A 15,152-nucleotide genomic window follows, 5' to 3' on the forward strand; every position below is an offset into this window, starting at 1 on the left:
GGGTCCCAGAGTGAAAACATTTTGTGTCGGTAGAAATGATTTTAAGATTGGTTTAGTGTCAGCTGCAATTAGGTAATCAATACTTAAAAAAAAAAAATCCTGGTCTCCTCTTAACCCAGAGTTGAGAAAGAGGAGGAGGGACTGGAAATGGGGGCTCCCTGCATAGAAAGGGCATTTCCAATGCTAAGGCCTGACTGAGCTTGCCGGTTGTCTGAGCATATGCTTGCACAGAGAAATTTTCTTGGCAGCAATACAGGATAAGGCTGTCACTGTACACAGCCGACATATTGAAGCCAACAGCCCAGGCGAACATAGATGCACGGAGACAGCTCTGCATGCAATGTAACGTTTCCTAAAATGGTTGGGCGACACCTTTCCTCAGGTATTTCATTACCCATCAGCCCCATTTTGGAGCAAAGGAGAATCTGGTGGATAAGATCTGCTTCTGTTAAATCAATTTATTACATAATGTTCCATAGACTGAGCACAGCAGTTAAAACGTAAGCTTTTTGGCTTCAGTTCAGGTTTGATAAAATGGCGTCCTCACAGACTGAGTTGCTTTCTAAAGATATGCTGTACTGAACAGGAAAAGTAAATTTATGTAATTTCTGTTTTTAGGTTGCTGATTTTGCATATGAGAATCTCCAGTGGTAATAATAATAATAAAAGATAATCAGTCCTTTCTCCTCCTCAGTTGTAGAGATTTCAGTGAAATTTGTTTTTTTTTTTTTTTGTGTCTGCAGAAAGACATTTAAAAGGAATTATCTTTTTTTCTGGAAGAGTACTTTCTTTGGATGTATGATAAGACTGAACTGCAATGCATAATCTTGTAGCTTCCGATGTACTAAACAAGTTGTGTTTTCACTGAGCCTTGAGCTTGTAGGAGGGAGGTGAAGGCAGAGAGGACATTTGGGGTTGTTACAGGGTGCCAGTGCAAGTTTGAATTTGAAAGGAAAAGGAAGATGGTTTTATTACAAATTGGAACTTCATATGCATGTTGTGGCTTTATTGCAGTTTCAGGGCTGTCCTAAAATATCCATGAACTTCTGCAACATTTGTCTATAAACAATAACATTAGCTGTACCTGGTGTGATACTTAAGAATTAAATAAAGCAGTTGATATGCACTGGCTGTTTCTTTCCCCTATGGTCTGTGCAGCTTTCCTTTTTAAATGTTTTGCTCTTTATCTCAGTTTTTTTTTTTTTTTTTATTAACACACACTAATTGAACCTGTTGATTCAGGATAAGGCAGTAGTAGCTAATTCTTATTTCATTGTTGCAACATTTGCATTTCACTAAATCTTGTTTGATAAATGATGGGGAAAAACTATATTGCTAGGATTTTGTTTGATGGTTTTTCATCTGCACCCTTAAGCATATTTTGATTCACATCCTAAAATTTGTTTTTTTTGCATGTGAATAAATAACCAGACCTGTATTGTTTCCCTTAGATTTTTAAAATGACCCCATGAATAGACACCGTATTAGTAAAGGAGCCCAGATATTAAGACCTCAGATTGTAGTATGTGATACATTAAAAAAAACAAAACAAAACTATTTAAAACTGTTCTAGAGACAAGAAGTGCAGGTTTCTTTTAAAGCAAATAGGTAGACAAGACAGTGTTTCGCAACCTTTTTCAAGCTCAAGGCACACCTATATTTTCAAAACTGTGGCACTCCAGCCTCCATGGAGGTAGGCAAGCGTGTGCATAGGAGGATTCATAATGACTAAGCAGTGATTTATTAGGATTTATTTACTGTCTTTTTGAAAGAATTCACTTAAGGCGGTGTACAGTAAGAATAAATCAAGCATAAGCAATAGACAATTACAGCAGCAAAAATATTCTAATAATATAAAGTATGGCATAGTACACAACTTGCAATGTCAACACAGTACATAATAGAACATTTTAATAGACAGTGTAGGGTACAAGCAAAGAAGGAACATAGAGAAAGGTAAGAGTAAGAGGAGTTAGAAAATAAGGTGACTAAATAAAGTTGCACATGAGGTCAGATGATAAAATGTTAGCTAGGGTAGAAGTGGATAAACATGTCCTGCTGCAGTATTTGCAGCCTGTGACACTAACAAGTTAGTTCTTCCATTAGAGGCCTGGTTGAAGAGCCAAGCTTTCACCTGCTTCCTGAAGTAGAGATGGTCTTGTGTTAAGTGGAGCCTTTCAGGGCTACATCTGTACCTGGACAGAAAGAATCTCCTGTAAGGTTAGCCATAGACTTGTCCAAATTCGGTCCCTAAGGCTGTATTTTCAGAATATTGCTAATGAATACGCATTCTGAGAGATTTGCTTGCACACTTACCTCCTTCTTTGCAGATCTCTCATGCATGTTCAGTAGGTATAGCCTGAAATTCTGGCCTGTTTGTGGATGTCTTAGAATGAACTTGGACAAACCCTTTTGAGTCATCCATGGTATTTTGTTGCTGTGAGGCACTGGTGACTTTTTTATGTGCTATTCAGGTCTGAAGGAATGCCATTTTGCCTTAGCACACTGGTTGGAAACCACTGAGATAGGATGTTGAAAAAAATGAGTGTTAGGGGAATATATCACCACCACCACCGCTATTTATGCAAATAGAAAAAAATTACAAAATGTCCCTACAAAATCAGGTCAGGTAGGGGAACTTTATTTCCATATCATCAAGCTGATCAATCCATAGACTGGTGGGTTGTGTCCATCTACCAGCAGGTGGAGATAGAGAGCAAACTTTTGCCTCCCTATATGTGGTCATGTGCTGCCGGAAACTCCTCAGTATGTTCTCTATCTCAGCAGGTGGTGGTCACACACAGCAGCAGCTCTGGCTAGGCCTCCAAGCCTAATTTTTAGGTTTTGTTGAGTGCCTGGGGTTGAGGGCTCTTTTGAGCAAGTGCAAACCTGGTGGTGCCAGGTCCCTCCTTTTCTCCCCCCTCCCGCTGGCTCCGTTAAAAAAAAAAAAAAAAAAAATTTTTTGAACGTCCTTAAAGGCGTTTATTTCGACGTTTATTTAAGCGTCTATTGCAGCTACTCACTGGGACACCAGGTCGTTACAACTCGGAGCGGACAGCAGGTAATTTTACCTTTTTATAGCGGGCAGGGGGTTCCCCGATTCTTCTCCTCGTGGCATATGGCGTCGGAGGGCGAGGGCGCAAAGGGTCGCTCCCCGGGTCGCTTGAGCGCTTCTAGAGGGGATGCGGGGGTCTTAAAGCCTGATTCGCCCTTGTTGGGTGACAGTTTCGTGACCGATGAATGTCCCGGTCCTTCCTCCGGCGTGGCGGTTTTTCCCGCCATAAACGCCCATCCCCCGCTCTTCGCCTCCGCCATCTTGGCCGGCCAAGCGGCTCGGACGGCTTCTTCTTGGGGCCGCCCTTGAGGTTGGAGACATTAATGCCATGAACGCCCTTAATTTGGGCGACGGCACAGAAGCGGCTAAAGTTAAGAGCCGTTCTTCCCGCGCGGCTCCTTCGCGGAGTTTCGCGCCGGACGCCATTTTGGATGCGCAGCATGTCTCTCCCCCGCTATTGCGAGCGCCGGTTGAGGGTGCGTCTAGGGCTGTTGCCCAGGCTGCGGAAGTGCACAGTCTGGGGGGTTTCTCCCCCGAGTTTGTTTTGCTGCTGCATCAGGCCTTCCTCATGCACAACGCTGCCCCTGCTCCCTCGTCTGGTAAAGAGGTTGAGGTTCCCAGAGGTAAACGCCCTCGGGTTGATTCCCAGGCCTTGGAGGAATTTGTCTCCTCCGATGTAGATGAGGGCAGCGTGTCTGAGGTCTCCCAACGGGCCTTTGCGGATTCCTTGGAGAGACGGATCCCCGCTCGGATGGAGCGGATGACCCCTCTGCAGCGCGGCTTTTAGCCCAGAGGATTTGCCCAACCTGTTGTTACAGGCCATGGACACTTTGAAGATTTCCTCTCCGGAGGACATCTCTCCCTCAGCCCCTGTTGGCTCTGCCATTATGCTGGGGACGAAGCGCCCGCCTAGAACCTTCCACGTGCATGATGCCATGCACACCTTAATTTCGGCTCAATGGGATGTCCCAGAAGCGAGCCTTAAAGTGGCTAGGGCTATGTCCCACCTCTATCCTTTGGCTGTGAGTGAACGTGAGGCCTATCTGTGGCCTACCGTGGATTCTTTAATCACTGCGGTGACTAAGAAAACGGCGTTGCCGGTGGAAGGTGGCACGGCCCTAAAGGACGCCCAAGACAGAAGATTGGAGGCGGCCTTAAGGTCGTCCTTTGAGGCGGCTGCTTTAAGTTTGCAGGCCTCAGTTTGCGGCTCCTATGTGGCCAGGGCGTGCCTGACTATGGTGCAGCGGGCTTCCCCCTCGGATCATTCCTTGAGGGCTGATTGGCCGGCCCTGGAATCGGGCTTAGCCTATTTGGCAGACTTGCTGTATGATGTCTTGAGGGCCTCAGCGAAAGGCATGGCTCAGACAATCTCTGCGCGGCGGTGGCTTTGGCTGAAACATTGGTCTGCTGACCACGCCTCTAAATCCCGCCTGGCTAGGTTGCCTTTTAAAGGCAAGCTGCTCTTTGGGGTCGAGCTGGACAAAATCGTGACCGATCTCGGCACATCTAAGGGCAAGAAATTACCAGAGGTCAGGGCTCGGGCTAGTACTCGTCCCGGTCCCTCCAGAGGACGGTTGCAGGAAGCCCGTCGGTACCGCCCGGGCAAGTCGGGTTCCTCTGCCCCCTCTTCCTTCAAGAGGAATTTCTCCCCCAAGCAGCATTCCTTTCGCAGAGACCGCCGTCCCGGAGGTGCTCCCTCCGGTCCTCCCCCAGGGTCTCGTACCCAATGACGGGGTCTTGGTCCACGCCCCAGTGCAGATTGGAGGACGGCTGTCCTCGTTTCTGGGCGAGTGGACCACAATAACTTCAGACGCGTGGGTGCTGGAAGTCATCAGAGACGGCTACAAACTAGAGTTCTGCTGACCCTTAAAAGACGGGTTTGTACTCTCTCCCTGCAAGTCTCCGGTCAAAGCTGTGGCAGTGCAGCAGACCTTGGACAATCTGATCCGCCTGGGCGCGGTCGTTCCGGTGCCAGAAAGTCAGCTTGGCAAGGGACGTTACTCCATATACTTTGTGGTACCAAAGAAAGGAGGTTCTGTCCGGCCTATCCTCGACCTCAAAGGGGTCAATCGGGCCTTGAAAGTGCGGCACTTTCGCATGGAGACTCTCCGCTCTGTTATAGCGGCAGTGAAGGCAGGAGAGTTCCTGGCATCCTTGGACATCAAGGAAGCGTACCTGCATATTCCCATCTGGCCTCCTCATCAACGCTTTCTGCGTTTTCCAGTCCTGGGACGACACTTCCAGTTCAGAGCCCTCCCTTTCGGGTTGGCTACTGCTCCGCGGACCTTTTCCAAAGTAATGGTGGTCATCGCGGCCTTCCTACGAAAGGAAGGGGTACAAGTCCATCCTTATCTGGACGACTGGTTGATCCGAGCCCCCTCTTATGCAGAGTGCGGCAAAGCTGTGGACCGGGTAGTTGCTCTTTTGAGCTCCCTGGGATGGATCATCAACTGGGAGAAGAGCCAGCTGCGCCCGACTCAGTCCCTGGAGTACCTGGGAGTTCGATTCGACACCCAAGTGGGCAGAGTGTTCCTGCCAGACAATCGGATTGTCAAACTTCAGGCTCAGGTGGACCAGTTCCTAGTAGCCTCTCCCCTTCGGGCTTGGGACTATGTGCAGCTGTTGGGCTCTATGACGGCCACGATGGAAGTTGTGCCCTGGGCCAGGGCTCATATGAGACCACTTCAACACTCTTTGCTGCAGCGCTGGACTCCGATGTCGGAGGATTATGCTGTGCGCCTTCCCTTGGACCCAGCAGTGCGCAAGGCGCTGAGCTGGTGGATGCAGACAGACAAGTTGTCTGCGGGAATGCCTCTGGTGACCCCAGAGTGGATTGTCGTCACGACGGACGCCTCGTTGTCGGGCTGGGGAGCCCACTGCTTGGGAAGGACAGCGCAGGGGCTCTGGTCTCCTGCAGAGGCAAAGTGGTCTATCAACCTCCTGGAACTCAGAGCCATTCGGTTGGCGCTTTTGGAGTTCATCCCGGTACTGGTGTTGAAGCCTGTACGGGTTCTGTCGGACAATGCCACGGCTGTGGCCTATGTCAACCGCCAGGGAGGTACCAAGAGCGCCCCTCTAGCCAAGGAGGCTATGAATCTTTGCCAGTGGGCGGAAGCGAACCTGGAGCAGCTTTCAGCGGCCCACATTGCCGGAGTCATGAATGTCAAGGCGGACTTTCTCAGTCGCCATACCTTGGAGCCCGGAGAGTGGCAGCTATCTGCTCAGGCGTTCTTGGACATCACGAAGCGCTGGGGCCAGCCGAGCCTGGATCTGATGGCGTCATCGGCCAATTGCCAAGTGCCGCGCTTTTTCAGCAGAGGACGGGACCCTCGATCCCTGGGAGTAGATGCTCTTCTCCAACAGTGGCCGACACAAGAGCTTCTCTATGTGTTCCCGCCCTGGCCCATGTTGGGCAGGGTGCTAGACCGGGTGGCAAAGCATCCCGGCAGAGTAATCCTGGTGGGTCCGGATTGGCCCAGGCGTCCCTGGTATGCGGACTTGATCAGGCTCTCAGTCGACGATCCTCTGCGGCTGCCAGTGGAGCAGGGCCTGTTACATCAGGGTCCCGTGGTGATGGAGGATCCCTCCCCCTTTGGTCTTACGGCCTGGCTATTGAGCGGCAGCGTCTGAGGAAGAAGGGCTTCTCAGACAAGGTCATCGCCACTATGCTGAGAGCGAGGAAGCGCTCTACTTCTACTGCTTACGCCAGGGTTTGGCGTATCTTTGCAGCGTGGTGTGAAGCAGGCTCACTTTCTCCCTTCACTGCTCCAATTTCTTCAGTGTTGGCATTCCTGCAAGAAGGTCTGGAGAAAGGCCTGTCGCTCAGTTCTCTTAAAGTCCAGGTAGCGGCTCTGGCTTGCTTCAGGGGCCGCCTGAAGGGTGCTTCCCTGGCTTCGCAGCCAGATGTGGTGCGCTTTCTCAAGGGAGTTAATCACCTGCGCCCTCCTCTGCACTCAGTGGTGCCTGCGTGGAATCTCAACCTGGTACTAAGAGCATTGCAGAAGCCGCCTTTTGAACCCTTGTCGAGGGCATCTCTGAAAGACCTGACGTTGAAAGCAGTCTTTTTGGTGGCTATCACTTCAGCCAGAAGAGTTTCCGAGCTCCAGGCGCTCTCATGTCAAGAGCCTTTTCTGCAGTTCACTGAGGCAGGAGTGACTATTCGCACAGTGCCTTCCTTCCTGCCCAAGATTGTTTCTCGCTTCCATGTGAATCAGCAGCTCTGTCTCCCTTCCTTTCGTAGGGAGGACTACCCAGAGGAGTACTCTGCTCTTAAATATCTGGATGTGAGACGAGTCATCATCAGATACTTGGAAGTGACCAATGATTTCCAGAAATCGGATCATCTCTTTGTCCTGTTTGCAGGTCCTCGTAAGGGTCTGCAGGCTGCTAAGCCTACAGTGGCAAGATGGGTCAAGGAAGCCATTGCAGCGGCTTATGTGGCCGCGGGGAAGGTGCCGCCTATCCAGCTGAAGGCTCACTCCACGAGAGCTCAGGCGGCCTCGATGGCAGAGGCCGGATCCGTCTCCTTGGAAGAGATATGCAAGGCGGCAACTTGGGCTTCGGCTCATACATTCTCCAAGCATTACCGTTTGACTGTGGCTGCACGGGCGGAGGCCCGGTTTGGAGCTTCAGTGTTGAGGTCAGGGATTTCAATGTCCCGCCCTGGGTGAGTACTGCTTCGGTACATCCCACCAGTCTATGGATTGATCAGCTTGATGATATGGAAGGTAAAATTATGTATAATCATACCTGATAATTTTCTTTCCATTAATCATAGCTGATCAATCCATAGCCCCTCCCAGATATCTGTACTGTTTTTATTCTGGTTGCATTTCAGGTTCAAGTTTAGTCTTCAGTTACTACAGAAAGACTTCGTGTTCAAGTTTTTTCACTTGGATTCTTCAAGAGTTAAGACGAGTTTGTGTTACAGTGAGCTGCTGCATTCCTCTCCCCTCCGTTTTACGGGGCTGGATTGAGACTTAAAATTCTGCCGGCACTCCCTCCCGCTTCGTGCGGCTGTAGGGCAGCTTTGTACCCCTCCCGCTTCGGCGGTGTTAGGGTCAGTCAGCTCCTCCCGCGGTTTGCGGTTGCAGGATAAGCCAGATCCCCCCGCATCGGCGGGTGTGGTGTCCCTCCCCCCGCTCCGCGGGGATGAGCTGGACGGATTCCCCTCCCCCACTTGTGTGGGGATGAGCTGGGTTAATTCCCCTCCCCCGTTTCGGCGGTGGTGAGCTGGGCAGAGTGTCCCTTCGTGGGTGTAATTCTCTAAGTGCTGAGTCCTGCGGATGGAGCTTTGATATCGACATACTGAGGAGTTTCCGGCAGCACATGACCACATATAGGGAGGCAAAAGTTTGCTCTCTATCTCCACCTGCTGGTAGATGGACACAACCCACCAGTCTATGGATTGATCAGCTATGATTAATGGAAAGAAAATTATCAGGTATGATTATACATAATTTTACCATTAATTTGAGCTACCACTATAACACATTGAAAAATAAGTGTTATAAATAATGTTGTATTGAGAACCACTTTTGAAGTTCATGGGTTTTTTTCTACCAATATGCAATGGTTTTATTTTAGAGCAAAACGTCTGCTTTATGTATAAACTTTAAAAGGGGTAGCAGTGGTTCTCAAACCAGTCTTCGCCTCGGGGTATACCCAGCCAGTCAGGTTTTCAGGATATTCACAATCAATAAACATGAGACAGATTTGCATGTACTTCCTCCTTTTGTATGCAAATCTATCTCATCATATTCATTGTGGTTATCCTGAAAACCTGATTTGGCTAGGTGTACCTCAAGGACTGGGTTGAGAACCCCTGGTCTGGTGTAACAAAAATGACAAATGACACTTTATAGACAAGGAGTGGGCAACTGTGGTCCTCGAGGGCCACAACCCAGTTGGGTTTTCAAGATTTCCATAATTAATATGCATGACATTGATTTGCATATACTGCGAGGATTCGGAGGGGTCTGGCAGGCCTTCATGGTCTGAGGAGCCAGAGTGTGGTTCAGAAGTGACTCAGGATCTGGACGATCCCTCCGCGGTGAGGATTTTCCACCGTGATGAGCTGCCAGCGCTTATATCTGATGCCCTGCAGGCTCTCTCTATTGAGGACCCTGCCAGTGGCACAGCCTCCTCTGTGAATCCTAGGAAGGCTAGTACCAAAAAGCCTGCTTGAGCCTTTCCTTTGCATGACTCCATCCAAGAGCTTATTTCGGCTCAATGGGCTGACCCCGAGGGACCTTTGAAAGGTTCCAGGGCTATGGGGCAATTATACCCTCTTGAGTGAGGAGCATATGGCTCGCTTTGCTATGCCTAAAGTGGATGCCCTAGTCACAGCTGTGACGAAGAGAACTACCTTCCCGGTTGAAGGAGGTGTTGCTCTGAAGGATATTCAAGACCGTAGACTGGAATCGGCACTTAAACGGTCATTTGAAATTGCAGGTCTCTCTATTCGGGCGTCTGCATGCAGTTGTTATGCTGCTAGAGCCTGCCTGTCTTGGTGGTTGCAACAGGCAGTGGAACAGCCCGGTGATGGAGCGGAGCCCTTTTCAGATGTTACTCCGCGGATGGAGTCAGCCTTGTCCTTTCTTGCTGACGTCCTTTATGATATTGTCAGAGCTTCGGCTAAACACATGGCAGTAGCAGTGGCGGCTCGCCGTCTTTTTTGGCTATGGCATTGGGCGGCGGACATGGCCTCTAAGCAAAGGTTGGTGAAGTTGCCCTTTCAAGGCCTTCTCCTGTTTGGTGAGGAGTTGGAGAAAATTGTGAAGGGCCTGGGTGAGGCTAAACCCCAGCGCTTGCCCGAAGATAGGCCTCGGCCTTCCTCTAAGGGTGTGGCGGTCCACTCCTCTTACAGACCTCGCTTCCGTGAAGCTCGAAGGTACCGCCCGGGGCGTTCTGCTGGGTTCACTTCTCGTGCCCGTTTTCAGCAGAGGAACTCCTTTCGCTCGGACAAACGTTCCACAGCCACTGGCTCAAGGCCTGGAGTTCAGGGGCGACCCTCTCAATGATGGTGCGCCGGCCCTCTCCTCGAGTCCTGTCATCGGAGGACATCTTTCCCTCTTTGCCGAGGAGTGGGCCAACATTTCCTCAGATCAGTGGGTCTTGGACCTGATCAGAGACTGTTACAGAATAGAATTCGACGCCCCTGTAAGAGACGTGTTTGTGGAGTCCCGATGCGGTTCTGCCGCCAAACGGGCGGCGGTAGAGGAGACTTTACAAGGTCTGATTCAGATAGGGGCCGTGTCCCCGGTACCTCCCGCCGAACACAGCTGCGGCCGCTACTCCATCTACTTTGTGATGCCGCGAAAAGGAGGGTCTTTTCGCCCTATTCTGGACTTAAAAGAATTAAACAAGTCCCTGAGAGTGCGGCATTTTCACATGGAAACCCTATGCTCCGTCATTGCGGCGGTACAGCCAGGAGAGTTTCTCGCATCTCGGTACCTGAAAGAAGCTTACTTGCACATTCCAATTTGGCCTCCGCACCAGACGTTTCTGAGGTTTGCGGTGATGGGAAAGCATTTTCAGTTCTGGGCCTTGCCTTTTGGCCTCGCCACAGCTCCCCGCACCTTTTCGAAGGTTATGGTGGTAGTAGCTGCCTTTCTAAGGCGAGGGGGTATTCGGGTTCACCCGTACCTGGACGACTGGCTCATTCGAGCAAACTCTGCTGCAGAGAGTCACCATATAACAGCCAGAGTGGTCTCAGTACTTCAATCTCTGGGCTGGGTCGTCAATTTGGCCAAAAGTCACCTGACCCCCTCGCAGTCTCTAGAATATTTGGGGGCCAGGTTCAACACAGCCTCGGGGTATGTGTACCTACCTGAGCAAAGGTGGTGCAAGCTTCAGAACCAGGTCCGTCTGCTCCTGAGGATGGCCCCGCCCGCGAGCTTGGGACATTGCCCAGCTGCTTGGATCGATGACGGCCACCATGGAACTGGTGCCCTGGGCGAGAGCGCAGCTGAGACCTCTACAGTATCTCAGGATTACCAATGCAGACTCTCTTGGTTCCCTGCGGCATGGAGTGGTGGCTCTCAGACAGCATGCTGCAGCGAGGAATGCCGCTGGTGCTCCCCGATTGGTGCCTAGTGGTGACGGATGCCAGTCTGAAAGGCTGGGACGCACATTGCAAAGGGAAGCATGCCCAGGGTCTATGGACACCCAAGGAGTCGGAGTGGTCCATCAACCTAGAGTTGAAAGCGGTGTTTCAGGCACTTCTGGCCTTTCAAGTGACCCTGGAAGGATTGGCTGTCAGAGTGATGTCGGACAACACGACAGCAGTGGCCTACATAAATCGACAAGGCGGCACTCAGTGCAGAGCTCTAGCCGCACAGGCCGAACAAATTTGCCACTGGGCCGAGCTGCATCTACAGTTTCTGTCGGCAGCTCACATTGCAGGTCAGAGCAACGTGCAAGCCGATTATCTAAGCAGGCATCAGATCGATCCAGCGGAGTGGGAACTTGCAGACGAAGTGTTCCTGCAGATATGTGCCAAGTGGGGCAAGCCCGTGATGGATCTAATGGCGACAAGCTCCAATGCCAAAGTCCCGTGCTTCTTCAGCAGACGGAGGCCCTTGATAGAGCGAGTGCTCCTGCGGATTCGGCTGCATCCAGGAGAAGTGGTTCTTGTCACCCCAGATTGGCCCAGGAGGCCTTGGTATACGGACCTCCGACAGATGCTCGTAGAGGATCCCCTTCAGTTACTTCTGGTTCCCAACCTGTTGTCACAGGTGACCATGGTGGACGCTGGCCGATTTGGTCTTATAGCCTGGCGATTGAGAGGGCGCAATTGAGAGGCAGAGGCTATTCCAATAAAGTAATTACCACTGTCCTGCAAGCCCGCAAGCGTTCCACTTCCGTGGCTTATACCAGGATTTGGCGCCAGTTTGAAATCTGGTGTGCTTCCAGAGAGCTCACACCCCTGCGGGCTCCTGTCTCGCCAATTCTGGACTTTTTGCAGGATGGTGTACAAAAAGGCTTGGCCTATAATTCCCTGCGGGTGCAAGTGGCAGCATTGGCCTCCCTGCGTGGCAAGGTTGAAGGCGTGTCTTTAGCTGCTCATCTGGATGTGGCACGGTTTCTTAGAGGGGTGCTTTGGCTCCGTTCTCCTGTGCGTGCACCTTGTCCAGCTTGGAACCTGGGGCTAGTGCTGAAGACCCTTCAGGGTGCTCCCTTTGAACCGCTTCGGCGTGCTTCAGAGAAAGATTTGACACTGAAGGCCGTCTTGTTAGTGGCCATTACTTCGGCGAGACGGGTGTCAGAGCTCCAGGCAATGTCCTGTAGAGACCCTTTTCTGCAGTTTTCAGAGTCCGGGGTCACGGTTCGGACCGTGCCTTCCTTCTTGCCTAAGGTGGTTTCAGCGTTTCACCTAAACCAACCTATTTTCTTGCCCTCCTTTGTCGAGGAGGAGTTTCCAGAATCTTTTGGGCAATTGCACCTGTTGGACGTGCGCAGGACTCTGCTGCAGTATCTGCGAGTTACTAACTCTTTCAGGACCTCTGATCATCTGTTTGTTTTGCTATCAGGTCCTCACAGAGGGTCTCCAGCATCTAAAGCCACTATTGCCCGCTGGCTTAAAGAATCTATCTTTTCAGCTTATTTGCTTGCCGGCCGGCCTCCGCCTGATGCCTTTAAGGAGCATTCCACTAGAGGAATTTCCTCTTCTTGGGCTGAAACTGGAGCACTCTCTTAAGAGATTTGTAGTGCAGCAACATGGGCTTCTAAGCTCTCTTTTGCCCGACATTACAGGCTGGATGTGGCTACCAGGAGGGACACACATTTTGGAGCTCAAGTGCTGGCGCGTGGTGTGGCTTGTTCCCACCCTTTCTATGGATTGCTTTGATACATCCCATCTGTAATGGCTGCATCTGCTTGATGACAAGGAAGGGAAAATTAGGTTCTTACCGTGATAATTTTCTTTCCTTTAGTCATAGCAGATGCAGCCATGATCCCTCCCTGTCTGATGCTATCTGCTGTAAATCTATTTCAGGTTCTGTTCGTGTTTCCTGGAGATTCTGTCCTTGGGAGAAAGTTGGAAAACAGTCTTCAGGATTCTTGTTCAATTAAAGGAGGATGACTTAATTCCCTCCAGTTTCATGTTTTGGAGGATGAGTTTATGCCCTCCGGGAGGATGTTTCATTCCCTCCATTCTGAGTTAATGCCCTTTGTTGTAGGGCCATTGTTCGCTGTGAGGAAAGCTTATGTTATTCCCATTGCGGTTTGCTATACTGCTTTGGAAGCTTCAAATACTGAAGAGAGGCAGTGAAGCAAGCTGGTATGAGGCACTGAAAAAAGTGTGCTCTCTATCTCCCTCTGCTGGTTGATGGACACAACCCATCTGTAATGACTGCATCTGCTATGACTAAAGGAAAGAAAATTATCATGGTAAGAACCTAATTTTCCCTTCTTTTTATTGTTCACAGCTGCCATGACTCACAAACCAATGCCCAAGGTAGCCATGTTTTGCCAGAACTGCTTTTCTTCATAAAGTCTGCTGCTTTCTTCTGTTCCACCCTTGTTATTGACTGACCAATTTATTGATATTGTAAGCCTTCAAGAACCATAGTGAACTTGGTAGATGCATCTTCTTCTGCCCTCGAAGTTGTTGCTGTTGCTGCCTAGTGCAAATCTGGTATTTTTGTGGGATGATGCATTGGGAGGGGAGGGGGGAGGTCAAGGAGTTCAGTTTTAAAAGAATTAGGCAACAATTCTGAGGGTAGATTTTTTTTTTGTTTGTTTTTATTTTATGCACCATCTCTTTTAAGTTGCTCCCTTGGTGTATCGGGCTGCATGTTAGCAACCTGATGCTCCTGGGGAGGAATGATAACCTTAACTTCTTAATTCAGTCTATTTCCATGATTAATGCAGTTTGCATCGTTTAACACAAACTGTTTTATTCATATTTTATAATAATGAACTGCTTTGCGTGCATTTGTATCTCATTTAACATTTTTTGCAGTGTAAGTTCATGCTAAGCTCTATTATTGATGCTTCTTGTTGCCATAATGCAGCTTAGTAAATAGGTCCCTAAGTTTGTACCTAGGGCAATGCGAAGGTATTGTTTACAGCCCTTAAGGGGTTGAGAGTAGAGAGTTGCACAGGGGCTGGAATCTTACCCGTCCCCACTGGAATCTTACCCGTCCCCACCCGTCCCCGCAAAAAGTTAACCTGTCCCCACCCGTCCCCGCAAGAATTTAACCCATCCCCGTAAAAATTTAATGGTACATAAAGAAAATTCCAGTCAGCTCCCTCAGTCTGTCTCTGGATTTGAGCCACAGCACTGTAGGCAAGGAAGGAACGGAACTTGGAACACTCTGGTGTGCACATGTAAGATTTGTCTCTGATTCACTGGCATTGTGTGCCGAGAGGTCGCCACATGCACGCGCCAGTAGGTCAGGTGACATCTGATTCTCATGCCTGTGTCAGAGCTGAGGTCTGTGCACCAGCCTGGGAGCAAAGAGGATTAATAGTAACATAGTAAGTGACAGCAAATAGACCTGAACGGTCCATCCACACTGCCCAATAGTCACACTCATTATCAATTCATCATTAAATCAACGAGTGTGATATTATATACTTGATTATAGTCTTTCTTTCGTGTTTCTGGAACAAAGACCACAGAAGTCTATCTGGCCCTATCCTTATGTTACAACTACTGGAATTGCCGTTGAAGCCCACTCCAGTCTATTCGTCTTCTCATTTGTGGGACACAGACCGTAAGTGTCTGTCCAGCACTGTCCTCATGTTCCAGTCACTGAAGTTGCTGTCTAAGCCCTTTCCAGTTCATCCTAAACCAGATTGCCATGTATGAGACACAGACCATAAAAGTCTGCCAGGTATCAGCCCTATTTCATCACAGCCAGAGTCGCCATCTAAGCGTCACTTGACACATCCACACACATGCAGCCATTTAAGGTTAGGTTTTATATAACTTCCATTTTTTAATTCGAGATCCTCTGTGTTCATCCCATGCCTTTTTGAATTCCGTCATCATTTGTGACTCTACCACCTCCTTAGTGGAAGACTTTCCACATTTGTGCTGTTAAAGCAAGGAAGAAGAGGAGGAGACAGCAGACAGCACTCACAGAAC

At 49.7% G+C, this 15,152-nt stretch overlaps 1 protein-coding gene across 1 annotated transcript in view; it reads left to right on the forward strand.

Annotated features, from left to right (window-relative positions):
- Positions 1-306: 306 nt before the first annotated feature.
- TNRC6C (trinucleotide repeat containing adaptor 6C) overlaps positions 307-15,152 on the forward strand; it is a 253,617-nt gene continuing 238,771 nt past the window's right edge. The window contains 1 exon segment of the mRNA XM_030208143.1: positions 307-382. Within this exon segment, the coding sequence (XP_030064003.1) occupies positions 316-382 (67 nt within the window). The 5' untranslated portion in view covers positions 307-315.

This window comes from Microcaecilia unicolor, chromosome 6 (assembly GCF_901765095.1).
Source record: "Microcaecilia unicolor chromosome 6, aMicUni1.1, whole genome shotgun sequence".
Classification (NCBI taxonomy): domain Eukaryota; kingdom Metazoa; phylum Chordata; class Amphibia; order Gymnophiona; family Siphonopidae; genus Microcaecilia; species Microcaecilia unicolor.